General features: G+C 39.2%; 1 protein-coding gene across 3 annotated transcripts in view; it reads right to left on the bottom strand.

Annotated features, from left to right (window-relative positions):
- Window positions 1-13,076, bottom strand: part of EPHA3 (EPH receptor A3) — a 221,216-nt gene that overhangs the window by 194,723 nt on the left and 13,417 nt on the right. For all 3 annotated transcript variants that reach the window (NM_205430.3, XM_015295857.4, XM_040669158.2), the window contains exon 2: window positions 9,288-9,352. In NM_205430.3, the coding sequence (NP_990761.2) occupies window positions 9,288-9,352 (65 nt within the window). The remainder of the gene's footprint in view (window positions 1-9,287; window positions 9,353-13,076) is intronic.

Raw genomic sequence — 13,076 nt, 5'->3', positions numbered from 1 at the left:
AAATGTCCCTTTTGGGCAGAAAACATGAGCTTAAAATTTTTTTGCTATTATGGAAAAAGTTAGTAGGACTAAAAAATAAAAGGCTTAGAAAACATGCAGATTCTATACAAATTTCTCTTTACAAGAGGTTTTGGAAAACAAACTAGTGTAGGCAAGACTTCTCATTTCTAGGAGCTGTGGAGACCTAAATCACAGCATGCTGTTAACTTTTCTTCTTAAGAAATCTTAACTTCTCCAGAACCAATATCTTGCCAGTTATCTGGGTGGAAAAGGGTATGTAAAATACAAGCAATAGCTTGTGAAGTGCTTCTAGACTGAGACACCTAAGCAGCACACAGACGAGGTACCTACACTCCTACTTCATCCCATTCTCAGATCTTCTCCACTATCCTCACAGGGGCTTTTCACATTTTCATCTCTTCCAGCTAAGAAAGGTACTGTTGCAGACAAGCACGGTATGATGACTAAAACTCAGAGAGTTAGGGGACAAAAACAGACGAGGTGAGGAAGCAAGACTTGTTTGGTCTTGTAAAGAGAAAAGCTACACGATGATGTAATTGCAGACTGCAGCATCTTGAATGGAACTTAACACAGCAAAGCTCTCCTCAGCAGTGGCAGATGGTGTAAGAAAAGAAAATGGCTACAAATTGTGTCTCAAAAAATGCAGACAGGTATCAGGCAAAATTATTTCCACACAAAAAAAAACAGTGCAGTACTAGAACCAGTTGCCCACAGGGTCCGTGGTATCTTCACCACAGAGGCTTCAATGTAGTTCACTACACAAAGCCAAAGCTGATGTTGGCAATAACATTAGCAATGGTCCCGCAGGGCTAGAGAGCCTCCTTGAAACTGTACCAAATAACAGTTCATGATCTCTAACAATCAGGACCTCCAAGACTGAGACAAATTTCAATATGAAAGTTTAGAAGAAGATTCCAAGTGAAAAGTCACCCTGAATTACACCATTCTGCAGCCTGATCTATAATGAGCACCCGCATTTTCAACTGCTAAAGTATTAACTTTAGGGCAACATCAGAATCTGCAGCAAATTAATTCACACACACACCTTTTTTTTTTTTTTTTTTTTTTTTTTTTTTTTTTGTCCATATTGATGATGTTTCAGTAGACCTTAAATAAAGGCTGTCGGTTGAAATCTACATGTAATACTCTCAGTCAAAAACAACTGGTGAAGTACACAAGATGCAAAAGCCATAACTGCTGCTGTTCCAAGCCCTTCTATCAGGAAGTTCTATATGTGAACATTCACATCTAATTTAGAAAATAAGCCTCAGGGCTACAACTGATGTAAGGAGCTCCTGCAGATTTAGAGACTTCACTTTGGGCTTTTAATTTATTAAGTCGCTTTCAAAACAAGAATAAAGATGAAGCAGTCCCCGTTTTTCCCTGAAGTCTAAAATCAGGCATCAGCCCCCTGAGGAAGGGCAACACTGACCGCCTGTCGTTGGCCAGAGCCATAGCACACAAAGCACACAGCAGCCCACACAGGCACGTGCCAGCAGACAACTCGCACGTCTTAATTATGCTGTTGGGCCTCTTGCAGCTGAAAACACAGTTCTGGTGTGAGAGACATCAAGGTAGGAAGGGAGAACTAACGCTCAGACGAGTCACCGAGCAGAACTCACACATTTCATCACCACAGTATGCATAAGATCGTATCTAAGCACGGTGCAAAAAGCCCTTAACCCCAGTGTACCCTTCACAGAGCTCAACCACGGATGAAAAGCAGAACGCAAGGACGTGACACGCGTTCCATCACAAACAGCTCCTGCTCCAAAGCCTCTCGACTACCGCAAGCGCTGCCCCGCTCGTCCTATTCTGCGTGAATACGAAGGGCAGCACCGCAGCCACAGGGAAGAACCACGCGGGCGGGACAGAAGGCGCAGGCTGCAGCCGGTACCCTCCCTCACGGGGCCGGGGCCAGGGCCGCGCCGCACCAGACAGCGCCGCCTGCCGAGCCGCGAGGCGCCTGGGGCTAATGGCGCCACCCGCACAGCTCCGCCCGTCGGGCGCTAACGGCCGGCGGGCTCTGTCTGGGAGCGCGCCCGCCGCCTCCCGCCTCAGGTGGCCGCGCTGTGGCGGCAAGGGCTGCTCTTTGGAGAAGCTGTCTGGAAAAGTGAAAGCACAGTCCTAAAATCACCTGCATTGATAAACAACGCAGCGTTCCATGATAATTACTGTGCTCTGCTTTATGCAAATACATCCGAGCACAACAAAATTATGGAGCAAGCAGTTCTTTACGAAGGAAAAAAACAGCTAACGGTGATCAGGCCATCAGAGAGCTGCTCACAAGTGGCCCGTTTGTGCTGACAGGGCTGACAGAAATAACACTGCCCACGAGGGGAGTAACGCCGGTTCAGAGCTTGGAATGCTAAGAAGGGGAAGCTGGAGGATCTGCAGCTCCCAATCCAAATGAGATCTTTATTTAAGTTTTGGAACAGACGTCAAAACCTGCTCTTTTCCTTTCCTTTTTCTTTCTTTTCAATTTGATACCACAGAAAACTGATGCCGAAACTTCAGCAACCTTCAGTAAGATGACTGATGAGGCAAATATGTGGGGTTTTCTCCTCAGTAATTATCACCTATAAAAATGGAACAACATCGCACTTACTGTGCATTCAGCTTTTTGGGGTTGTTTCTATTTAAAAAAAGAAAAATGCCATCCTAATTTGAAGGGAGATGGTAAAACAAAATAACCCAGTTTCAAAAGATAGCACACACACACAAATGAAGCTTCCTTCTCCCTTAAAAATGATATCTCATCATGAAACCTACATTAACGCTAATAAAAATTAGCACACATTTAACTTGATATCAAGTTAAAAGCTATTTTTAAACGCGCTGAAGCACAGAATTGTTATGATCATGCTGGATTTTTCAGGTGACTGGACTAGAGGATGTGGTTACCAAATCAACACGCCTAAAGGATATTCTGTGCACTATATTTTAAAGCAACATTTCTCTCGTAACAAGGACTAACAACTGACTGCACAGAAGTCATAATTTTGAGCTAACATTGGGATCTTGAGCTTTTTCAAAATATTTCCTCCATTTCTTCAGCCAACCACCTAAGTTTTTGCATTTAAGCTCCCCTTTTAAATGCACTCTTAGTGAAACCAGCTGAAGATAGAGCACAAATCAAAAGTCAAAGCAAGCTAAAATACATCCAAAATACGTACTGATGAACACTCGTGTTGTTTCTGTAGGCATCAAAACTCTCACATTATACACAAAGGAGGACTAATAAATTTGTCACCAGTTTAACAACATTCATATAATAAAAATAATCATCTTGCATCTCTCATAGCTTTAAATCACTAATATTAATCGCTGTGAGAAAGGGGAAAAAACACAGCACCATACTCCCTCTCACATGTTCAGACTGAGTGTAAAGGAAGCATCCACAGACTGAGGTAGGCTCCAAATCAGAATTAGTAGATTTTAGTTCAAAACAGGAAAATTTTTAAATGTCTCTCTGCAAAGCAAAATCATTCACATTGTATTTATGAAATATATATATATTTAGGCAGTTTTAGTCCAGTAGGAAAAAAAAAACAGAATGTCTACAAAGGAGAAAGAACACGTTTGACTGCAGAAAATGGGAGGTGAAAGGAAGAGTTTATGAAAACTACAGTACAAGCAATCATTTCTTAATACGCATTACTTTGAAGAAAGGAGAATAAAATGAAAGGAACATACTTCCCATGTACTCTAAAAGCAGATATTTTAGTTAAAAAAAAAAATCAGTGCGTATTAACTGAAAGCATTTATTTTTTCAATCAGCTTTTCAGAGCAAAATGAAACAAAGTCTACGATTCACAAAAACAGAATCCCCTGTGGTTAGTTTGACTTTCAATCATCAAAATAGTCTGCTTAAATTTCAGACCTGATACACAAGTCCTGAAAGGCAGAGTGACAGTAGGAAATACATAAAGCTATAAGGAGACCAGACCTCAGGCAAAACATGTATAAGCCCTGTTTGTAACGGAATGTTAACAGAAGTACTAAGGAAATACCACTGCTAATGAGTAGGGAAAATGTAATAGAATAACATGCCTGCTTTCATTTTGAAAAACAAGCACTTCGGTTTTTATTCTATAGGAGTATTTTTCAATTGCAATCTTCTGTCTCATACCAATTGTCTGATATCATTTGTTTCACTTTGAAACACCTTTTCACAACCCTCTGGTAAGTTTGGCAACATCCTCCACTTAAAATACAGTATCATTTAGAAGCTGACAAGATAAGCTTCACATCTCAGACCAAAAAAAACCCCAAAAAACAATACAGACAAAGATGTCGATCAGCATTAAAAGAAAATTAAATTTTGGTCGTGCTCATAAATTTCTGTATTTGTTGGCTAGTTTCAAGTTCAGCTGAAGGCTGAGCTGTCCTTAAAATCTGCAGCAGCATGAAAATGAGGGAGTTTGTAAGGTCAGAGAAACTTTCTGCGTGTCCAAGCTCAGGGGAAGGCTGCAGCACTGTACCAGGAAACCCAGTGGCATTAAAGACCCATTGCAAGAAAAGTTTCCATTACAGGGACACAATTTACCACAAGACATAAAGCTGCAGGGAAACAAGCCACATTATTTCCAGTACTCATGGAAATACTTATTAATCTTGAAAATTTCTGTCCTATAAACAGAAAAACTTTCTATTCCCAATGGCCAAAATAACTGGCTACCGAATGCAGTTTATCTATCTGAGCATACCTTAATCACAGTCAAAACATGATTACGCCCAAATTCTTCTCCACTTTCATCTAGTCACAAGCAGTACCCAAATGCTTATTTATCCAGACTTTTCTTCAGTCACTGCATCTATGATATCCCACCAAAAAAAAAAGATTATACAGTGCCACATGTTAGCAGATTATTGCAACCAGAACAAATGCAGCCTGGGAGACTCACTTTTGTGGGCAGGCAAAGTCTAATGCGACAAACGACTCTCAGGCTTTTGAAATATAAGAAAGGAGACGTTTTCCTCATTTGTACTCAAGATTTTTGATTCTAACCCAATTTGGTTCGTGGAAAAACTCTCAATCAATCTCCATAATGCATGTTCTGGCCTTCCTCACACAACACAAACTATTATTATAGAAACAGGGAATGTTATCCGCTTCTCCGCTAATACTTAATAAAGTTTCCATTATTGAGAGCAACAACTTGCTTTGTCCAAATGATTATGAGAGTGAGTACTAAGAAAAAGTGAATTATTCACAACAGATTTAACAGATTTTGAAAGCACTTCAGTGTACAGACAGCAGCTAAAGTACACGCCCCAGAGTGCATGCCTGCACTATGGTGATGAACATGCCTAGCTCTCGGGTCAGATGGGTCTGAAAAAACTTAAGAGCTAAAAACTTCTCCAAGGATCAAAGGCCATACCTCTGTTTCCCAACCAGTATTTTTTAATTTTGCCCACAATTTACTGGTTGTGTACAGGACAGGGTTTGGGAAGGGGGGGGGGGGAGGGGATGGGTTGTTTTGTTTTTTAAGCAATAATCTATTACATAATAACGAACACTCAAACATTTTTTTCTCTAGTTGCAAGCAAAAGCAAGACAAACATGATTTCTTCTTTTACTTTTCAACCAACTACCCAAATGAGGACTCAAGAATTATCAAGTCTGTGAGTATATGCAATAAACATGTAAAGATCATGTCAGAACGTGGGTGACTGTAGAACAATACACCGTTGTTATGACAGAGATAATTTTCCAAACTTCCCGAAGAACACAGAACTAAATTAGTTCAATGTTTCAATTTAGAAATGTTTCAAATTAGAAACATCTTTCTTACTAAAGAAAAAAAAAATCACACTGAAACCAATACAACTACTCACATGAATATGCAGAGTAGGATTTAGACTCTACTCTTTTTGTCCTGTATGAATTATCCATCACATTTCTATTGTACATTATTAAAGTGACTTGCTTTTTCATCCTCCCAACCCCCACATCTGTGCTGCTGTAATTTACGTGAATTGCAGTTAATGATCACTTTCTTTATGCTTAATCAGCATATCAATAATATACTCTGCACAGACTAAGTAGCTCTTCTTTCTTTCCCCTTTAATGAAACCTATAGAAATGGAGCTGGTATTTGACTGATTGGCATTACAAAAAGGTTGCCTAGGCAGGTGCTGAAGATGGTAGCAGAGGATACAGGCCTCGTGGCTGCTGCCAATCACGCTCAAGCATCAGCAAAGCCAACTATTATATTTTTAATTCAGTTGCCTTGCTATCTAGAGGGGATGGTGTTTTGTACTTAAGAGATTTTAATGAGCTTGACCAGATCAGTGTTCCTGACGCCAAGGCTGTGGCTCCGTGGGATGATTCAAGGAGAGATCACATTCTTATGGGGTGATATTACTAACCATAGTCTAAAACACTGCCGCCAGAGGGTTCTTATGTGGGACACAGAAATCCTTGAATACAAATGAGCTATAAATCTTAACATGAATATTCAGGAATTTCTGGGAAGCTATTATTATATATGCCTAAATCAAGTCAGACTTAAAAGAAGAAAGAATAGCCATTGAATGCTGAAAATGACAACCAACCAGTTTGGATCATTTAGCCAGAAATCAATCAATATCCTGTATAGATCCGATAAAATGACTAGCCTTCTAACAGGCATATTAAACACTTCAGATAAATTATTTTTATAAAATTTCTGTAAGTCACACTCCTATGTATACTGACATTGATGACTTCAGATGAGAATGCTGCTGCACACTGAAGAAGAATTGGCACAGCACCAGTATACTCATTTGTAAATCACAGCCTCAAGTGTAGCTCTATTAGCTTTACCCTGTAAATCACCACTATGCTATTAGCAATCTTTCAATGTGATGTGACATCTTTATTATAATGTTTTTCCACTAAAGTTTAAGTTCATATTTTAGTTAGCTCAGAGACAGATGCAGCCATATTTACCAGGTTTAATTAATTGACTATAAATAACGGACTGTAAAAAAAAAGATCCTTCTTTCATACAATGTTCAAGTTGTCACCATTTTACAGAAATATTCGAGTAGGATATTCAGTAAGATACATGCTGGTGTTTTCATACTTTACATTGATGTTTCAATAGGTGATCTTATAATTTCAACAGTACTTTGAAGGGTACAGCTTAGAGCCTTAGTTCTTTTACAAAAACACTCACAGTACACGATCTACATTAATTTACTACTATGTGATTTTTAACAAGGAATTTCACTACCTTCTAAGGACATCAGTAAAATTCCATTATTTAGTTTGGGTTCAGTGTATGTGGACCTTATAGTAAGCAGAAACAGCATGCACAAACAGACACGAACAAGTTTTGTTACATTTACCTGACACAAACTTGCAGAGGCTAATAAAATTGTTTTGAGAGATCTGGAGGCTCTTTCTGATGGGGTAATGCAGCACATCTGTTTTTCTCATAGCCCCCAAGATACCTCATTCCCTACCAACTGCTTTAGGCATTCAAGGCAAGAGAGGCACAGCTGCAGGGAGCAGAGCAGTAGATCTGCACAGCTGCAAGATGAACAGAGCAGAAGAGTAAAGCAGAGGAGGGCAGGGCAGCTGAGTGAGGAACAAAAAAAAAAAAAAAAAAAAAAAAGGCTCAAAAAAAAAAAAGTTAAGACAAAAAGGTTGATAAACTGTGGAGCCTGAAATTGTTGGAGAGTTCCCTCTTGGACATCCTGTTTATAAATGTTTCTTGTTGGGAAAAATCAGCAGGAACAGCCACTAGAAAGAAACTTGAACTCGCTTCCCCATGAGAATGGAACAATTTGTTCAGAGACACAGTGAGAGCTCTTTTTATTAACTCAGCCTGTACACCAAGACTTAATCCTTAAGTACTGCTAGACACCTGTATGATAATTAATATCAAGAAGGCACTACTTTAATTTTAAGAACTGAATCCTGTAAGGCAGACATGCAGAAGTACTGTTATCACTAGTATCTGTAAAAGCGATACATGCAAAGTAACAGCTTGCCCAAAGCCACAGAAGAATCAGAAAGTGGATGCTCAGAGTCCTACAGATGAGCAAATGAGCAGATGTCTGCCAACACTGAGAATTTAAAAAGCAATCAGTTTGGAAAAACAATGGATTTATAGCTAGAAAGTCCTCACCGTCATCATGACTAGAAACAATATTTCCCAAAGGCTTACAAGCAGTATGCCCTGGCAGAAGTTTATTTGTAGGGCAGGAGACAAAGGTAGAAAGATGCACAAAAGCTTCTAGGAGTCATCACTTCAAGATAGAAGACTGAAATAAGGCTACCAGAAGAGGAAGGAACCAAAGCACCACCATGTGCGGGGCTGCATAAGTTACAGAGGAGGAAGAGGAAGAGCTGCAGGTCTTGGAGCACATTCTTTCAGAGAAGGCTTGAAAGCACAGCCTTTTCCAAGGGTGAGGGAAGCTTCAGGCACCAGGGCTTCAGCCTACCAGGTGGGTTTTTTGTTCAGGAGACAAAATGCAGCAACCTGGGAGTCTCCTTTAATATCTGCACAATGCAATGTAGAAAGCAAGAATTTTTTCTTACACGCCAGAATGCATATACATTCCACAGCAACACAGTAAATTGAGGAGTGACCAAATAACGGTGCCACCAGGCAGCTATGCACTGATATTAAGCTGGCAAAAAAAAAAGGTGGTAAATGCTGTCTTAAAATAATAGCATTAGCAAACATTAAAGCACAGATGATTTAAGACTGCACTAATCCATACAGAATGCACAGTTTCATTAAATCTGACTACAAGGTAAACAAAAAGAAACCCTCAAGAATATGATTTAAGCATTTCTTTGATAACATTCTAACTAATAAATAACAATACCTGAAAAACTCAGCACGGATTTTACCAAATGAGTACTTATATCACACACTTATTATTCAACCTTCCACTATTCCCATCTGATAAAATCATCAAAGCACTATTATGAAACAGTTCTGTGGTATCTTTCAGAAATATGCACTGCAATAGAAGAAGGAATGGTGCTTAAACACAGGTGTGGTTTATTTTTTTGTCCAGTGCACCTCTTGCTGTCACTTTCTCCAAGAAGCTCTTCATCGGGATTACGTGCAGTGTGATATATATTCTAGAGAAAAGGCTCCATAACTTTATAAACAATATATTTCAAGTTTAGAGCAGACTATTTTTGAAGCTCCAAAGAACCACAGCTATTGCACAGTGTCCTCTGAAGAGGAAACAATGGTTAAATAGCACACTGGTCTGTAGCAGCACTTTTCCATTTCACAGTCTAGTGAACTCACCCCATGTGATGGGTAGGAGATCCAGCCCAGCTCCCCTTGAATTGTTTTTGAATCCAGCAGATTAACTACAAAAAGATAAAACGAAGAAGAATGAGTTTCATTTGCCTCTGTCCAGTTAACCTCAGTTACTTGTACTAAAAGATGTATTTATTTGAGGATCTTGTGAAGCAGTTGATTTGTTCAGGTGGCCTGGCAGATAGCTACAAAGAAGAAAAAGGCAGACAAATGAAAAGGATTGCCTTGTTTATCTTAAAACATGGTATGAACAGCAGACACAGGAACTTTTCAAAACAAAAAAGTGACAAAAATAAACAATGGATCTTTGTCCAAAATAATTACAGCAGGGGGTGGGAACAGAGCGGTTCTATCACCTGCACAAACTACAGGGTTTGCCCCTTGGATGGATAAAATTTGGGTCAGTGTATCTGAGTACGTAGGTGAGATCTGAATATTTTAATCTTTATTTGATTAAAGGCCCGTATTTGACATATATAATATTCTCAGATTAAAAGAATAAATAATGAATGCAGACTAAAGTCTTTCCCTTCAGCTCCTTCTTCCTCCTGATCTAATTTGTTCTCAAATTGTCTTGTAGTAGTGAACTGTTTTCGGAATGTCATGTATAACACCTTAAATGCAAAAGTCATTATTTACAGTGTTTCAAGTTCAGACAAAGTGGAGTGCCATCTATTAACCACCATTATCTTTTTTGTTATTATTATTTGATTTTATTAGATTTTATTTGCAAGCAGTCCAAAAGAGACATTTTCCAGCCCATCCAATCACAATGTTTTAAAATCTGTTTTAAAACGTGACAAGTAAAAAAGAAACAAACAAAATACAGTGAAGGATATTTTTTGATGTTTACTTATTTTTTCACAAGCACAAACATAAATTTCATTCCTTATCCTGGACCCAGTTCCCAAGTGCTTAATTACAGTTTCCTAGCTAACCATTTATTCATTCACATGAAGCAGAACAGGTGAGAATTGATACAAAGAAACATAAAGAATCATCTCTACATAAATATAAGCCAGTGAAGTATTTGTATAAAACAGGACAACATTTTTCATGATTGCACTGATCAGCGCATCTTCAATATTTATTATCTGCAATTTGGACTCATTTTTTTCTTTGTTGGTTTGGCTTTTTTCTTTCAAAATGGAAATTACTGTCAACAGGAAAAGAAATGCCACCATACGCCAGGGAATTTTAGCATCTGAACATGATAGTTCTGCTAGAGGTGGCCGCTCTAACAGCCTAAGCAGCTTCAGCTCCTACTGACAACAACGACCCTTCTCCTGACAACCCTGAAGGGTTGACACTGTTCCCAGAACCAGATGGTCTGGGTATTGGTGCTAAAAGAAAAGAAAAGAAAAGAATAGGACTAGGGAAGGAAAAATGAGGGCAATTAACTATGAATCTGCTAAGTTGACCTATTTGTATCCTATATGTATTATTTTGGCATTTTTCTTCTACTGGTTGTTTAATTTTGGTTATCATTTAGAAAAAAAAAATAACAAACAAGCAAAACAACAACAACAACAAAATACACAGTAGGAAAATACAGCAGGCATACAGGATTAGAAATCAGTCCATGTCATCAACAATCATAAATACATGCATTTGTCTATGTATGTGAATATACCATATGTGTATTTTTAGTGCTATACTACCACAAATGAGCTGCTCTTCCATGCAAGTGAGGGAAAAATATTTTCCCTGCAGTTATACACAACTTTAAAAGAAAAGAATGGTATTTTGAATTTTTACCTCTATCAGTAAGCAAAACATCTTTACTAATCTTACAGTAATAGCATAATCTAACATCATGTATATATTTAGGTCTGATTTTTATCAATAATTAAATTCTCAATCATCTACACAAAGAAAGAAATCAGACAGTCTCGTGTTGAGCGCTTAGGGCCCAAGGCAGGCATCTCTGAAGCAGGGTTTGCATCTCTAAAAAGGAAATACTAATAAGAATTCAAAAGGAAAAAGTGTAGTTCTTGCTTTTGTGACTACAAATTCCCACAGATTATGGATCTCCTGGGACAAGACGCTGTGCATCTGAAATACATGGTGGTGAAGGAAGTATGACTTCTGAGGTAAATTACTTGGCACTAAGTTGCTCAGGCAAATCACTCAGGAGTAAACTTAAGTAATATATTTATTCGTTAAGAATGAGCTTCTTGAAAACATGATTGCAGCCACTCTGGAATTTATGAATTCAGTCCAAATTCATCAGTCTCATCTGGAAAACTACACAGGGAATCAAACCACAACCTAGTGGTAGTTTTCCTCTCCATACTTGCCAAGCAGCCTAGCAGAGAGAGCATGCCCTCAAGGTGCAGATCAGCACTCAGCATCACTGCCCACGTCTCCCTGTGCCCCTGCAATGTCAGCTCCCTGCTGCTCTCTGAGAAGGTTCAGCATGTTGCCAAGTACTCCTGCGTGAAGTACTCCCAGGCAGAATAAGGACATGGGCGCCATTCAGTATTCAGCATGCAAGCGAAAGGACTGTGTTGGTCTAATGCCAGTAGGTAGCTAAACTCCAGCATGGGCCCCACTACAGCTGGATGCCCCAGCTACGGGGTCAGAGAGCAGATATCTTTCATCACGCCCTACCATCCCTCTAACAGCTTATAGAGCAAGGGGAATAGACCTATGACAAACACCCGTGCCAGCACACTTTCAGTTAAGAAAGTTTGTAAACCAGAAAACAAAGCTCAAGCTTTTTCTAATCATAATTAAGGGGAAGAATTTTAACTAGTCCTGTTTCATAGCAAAGCAAATGAATCAGTAAGAGATCTTCCTCAGTCCTCCATCCTGACCCTGTACCTGGGATCTGAGCTTTGAGAGCAAGAACCATTTCTCAGGGTCACTCCTTCATTCCACTTTCCTCATCTTATTCCAACTGGCACCACTGTGCAAACTATATGTACATGTTCATAGAATCATAGAATGGCCTGCGTTGAAAAGGACCATAAAGATCATGTAGTTTCAACCCTCCTGCTACGTGCAGGGTCACCAACCACCAGACCAGGCTGCCCAGAGCCGCATCCAGCCTGGCCTTGAATGCCTCCAGGGATAGGGCATCCACAACCTCCTTGGGCAACCTGTTCCAGTGCATCACCACCTTCTGTGTGAAAAACTTCTTCCTAATATCTAACCTAAACCTCCCTTGTCTCAGTTTAAAACCATTCCCCCTTGTTCTATTACTCTCCACCCTTGTAAACAGTTGTTCTCCCTCCTGTTTTTATGCTCCGTCAAATATTGGAAGGCCACAATGAGGTCTCCCCAGAGCCTTCTCTTCTCCAATAGATGTTCATATATACTTCACTACATTGTTGAAATATTTGAGACAGAGGTTTTCATACTGACCACAATAGGCTTGTGGATCAGATGTGAGTCAAAGAAACCAAGTAGATACCTAAAAAGAGTGGTATGAATATTCCCTAGTGTGACAAAAATCAAAGCAGAGCTATGCTCCAGACGTGCTAATTTTGTAAATGAGTACTTCTGTGCTAAACATACTTACCTACTTTCATACTGGAGTCTTCAATTTCCTCCACCATTTTTATTTGTATAAGAAGGAACAAAGCTTGCCATGTCAAGTAATTATTTAGTATATAGCAGAATAAAACTATGTTATGCACAAACATCTATCTAGCCACATGGTCTTCAGTGATTAAAAAGGCTGCTATTTTCCGATTGCTGGGGGATTCATTTATTTATTTACTTTGTGACATGTCAAGTAATAAAAGGAAAGAAAAAGATTCAGTGAGA

This window comes from Gallus gallus, chromosome 1, assembly GCF_016699485.2.
Source record: "Gallus gallus isolate bGalGal1 chromosome 1, bGalGal1.mat.broiler.GRCg7b, whole genome shotgun sequence".
Classification (NCBI taxonomy): domain Eukaryota; kingdom Metazoa; phylum Chordata; class Aves; order Galliformes; family Phasianidae; genus Gallus; species Gallus gallus.
The sequence above is the reverse complement of the archived record's forward strand: the minus strand, read 5'-3'. Positions and strand labels throughout refer to the sequence as shown.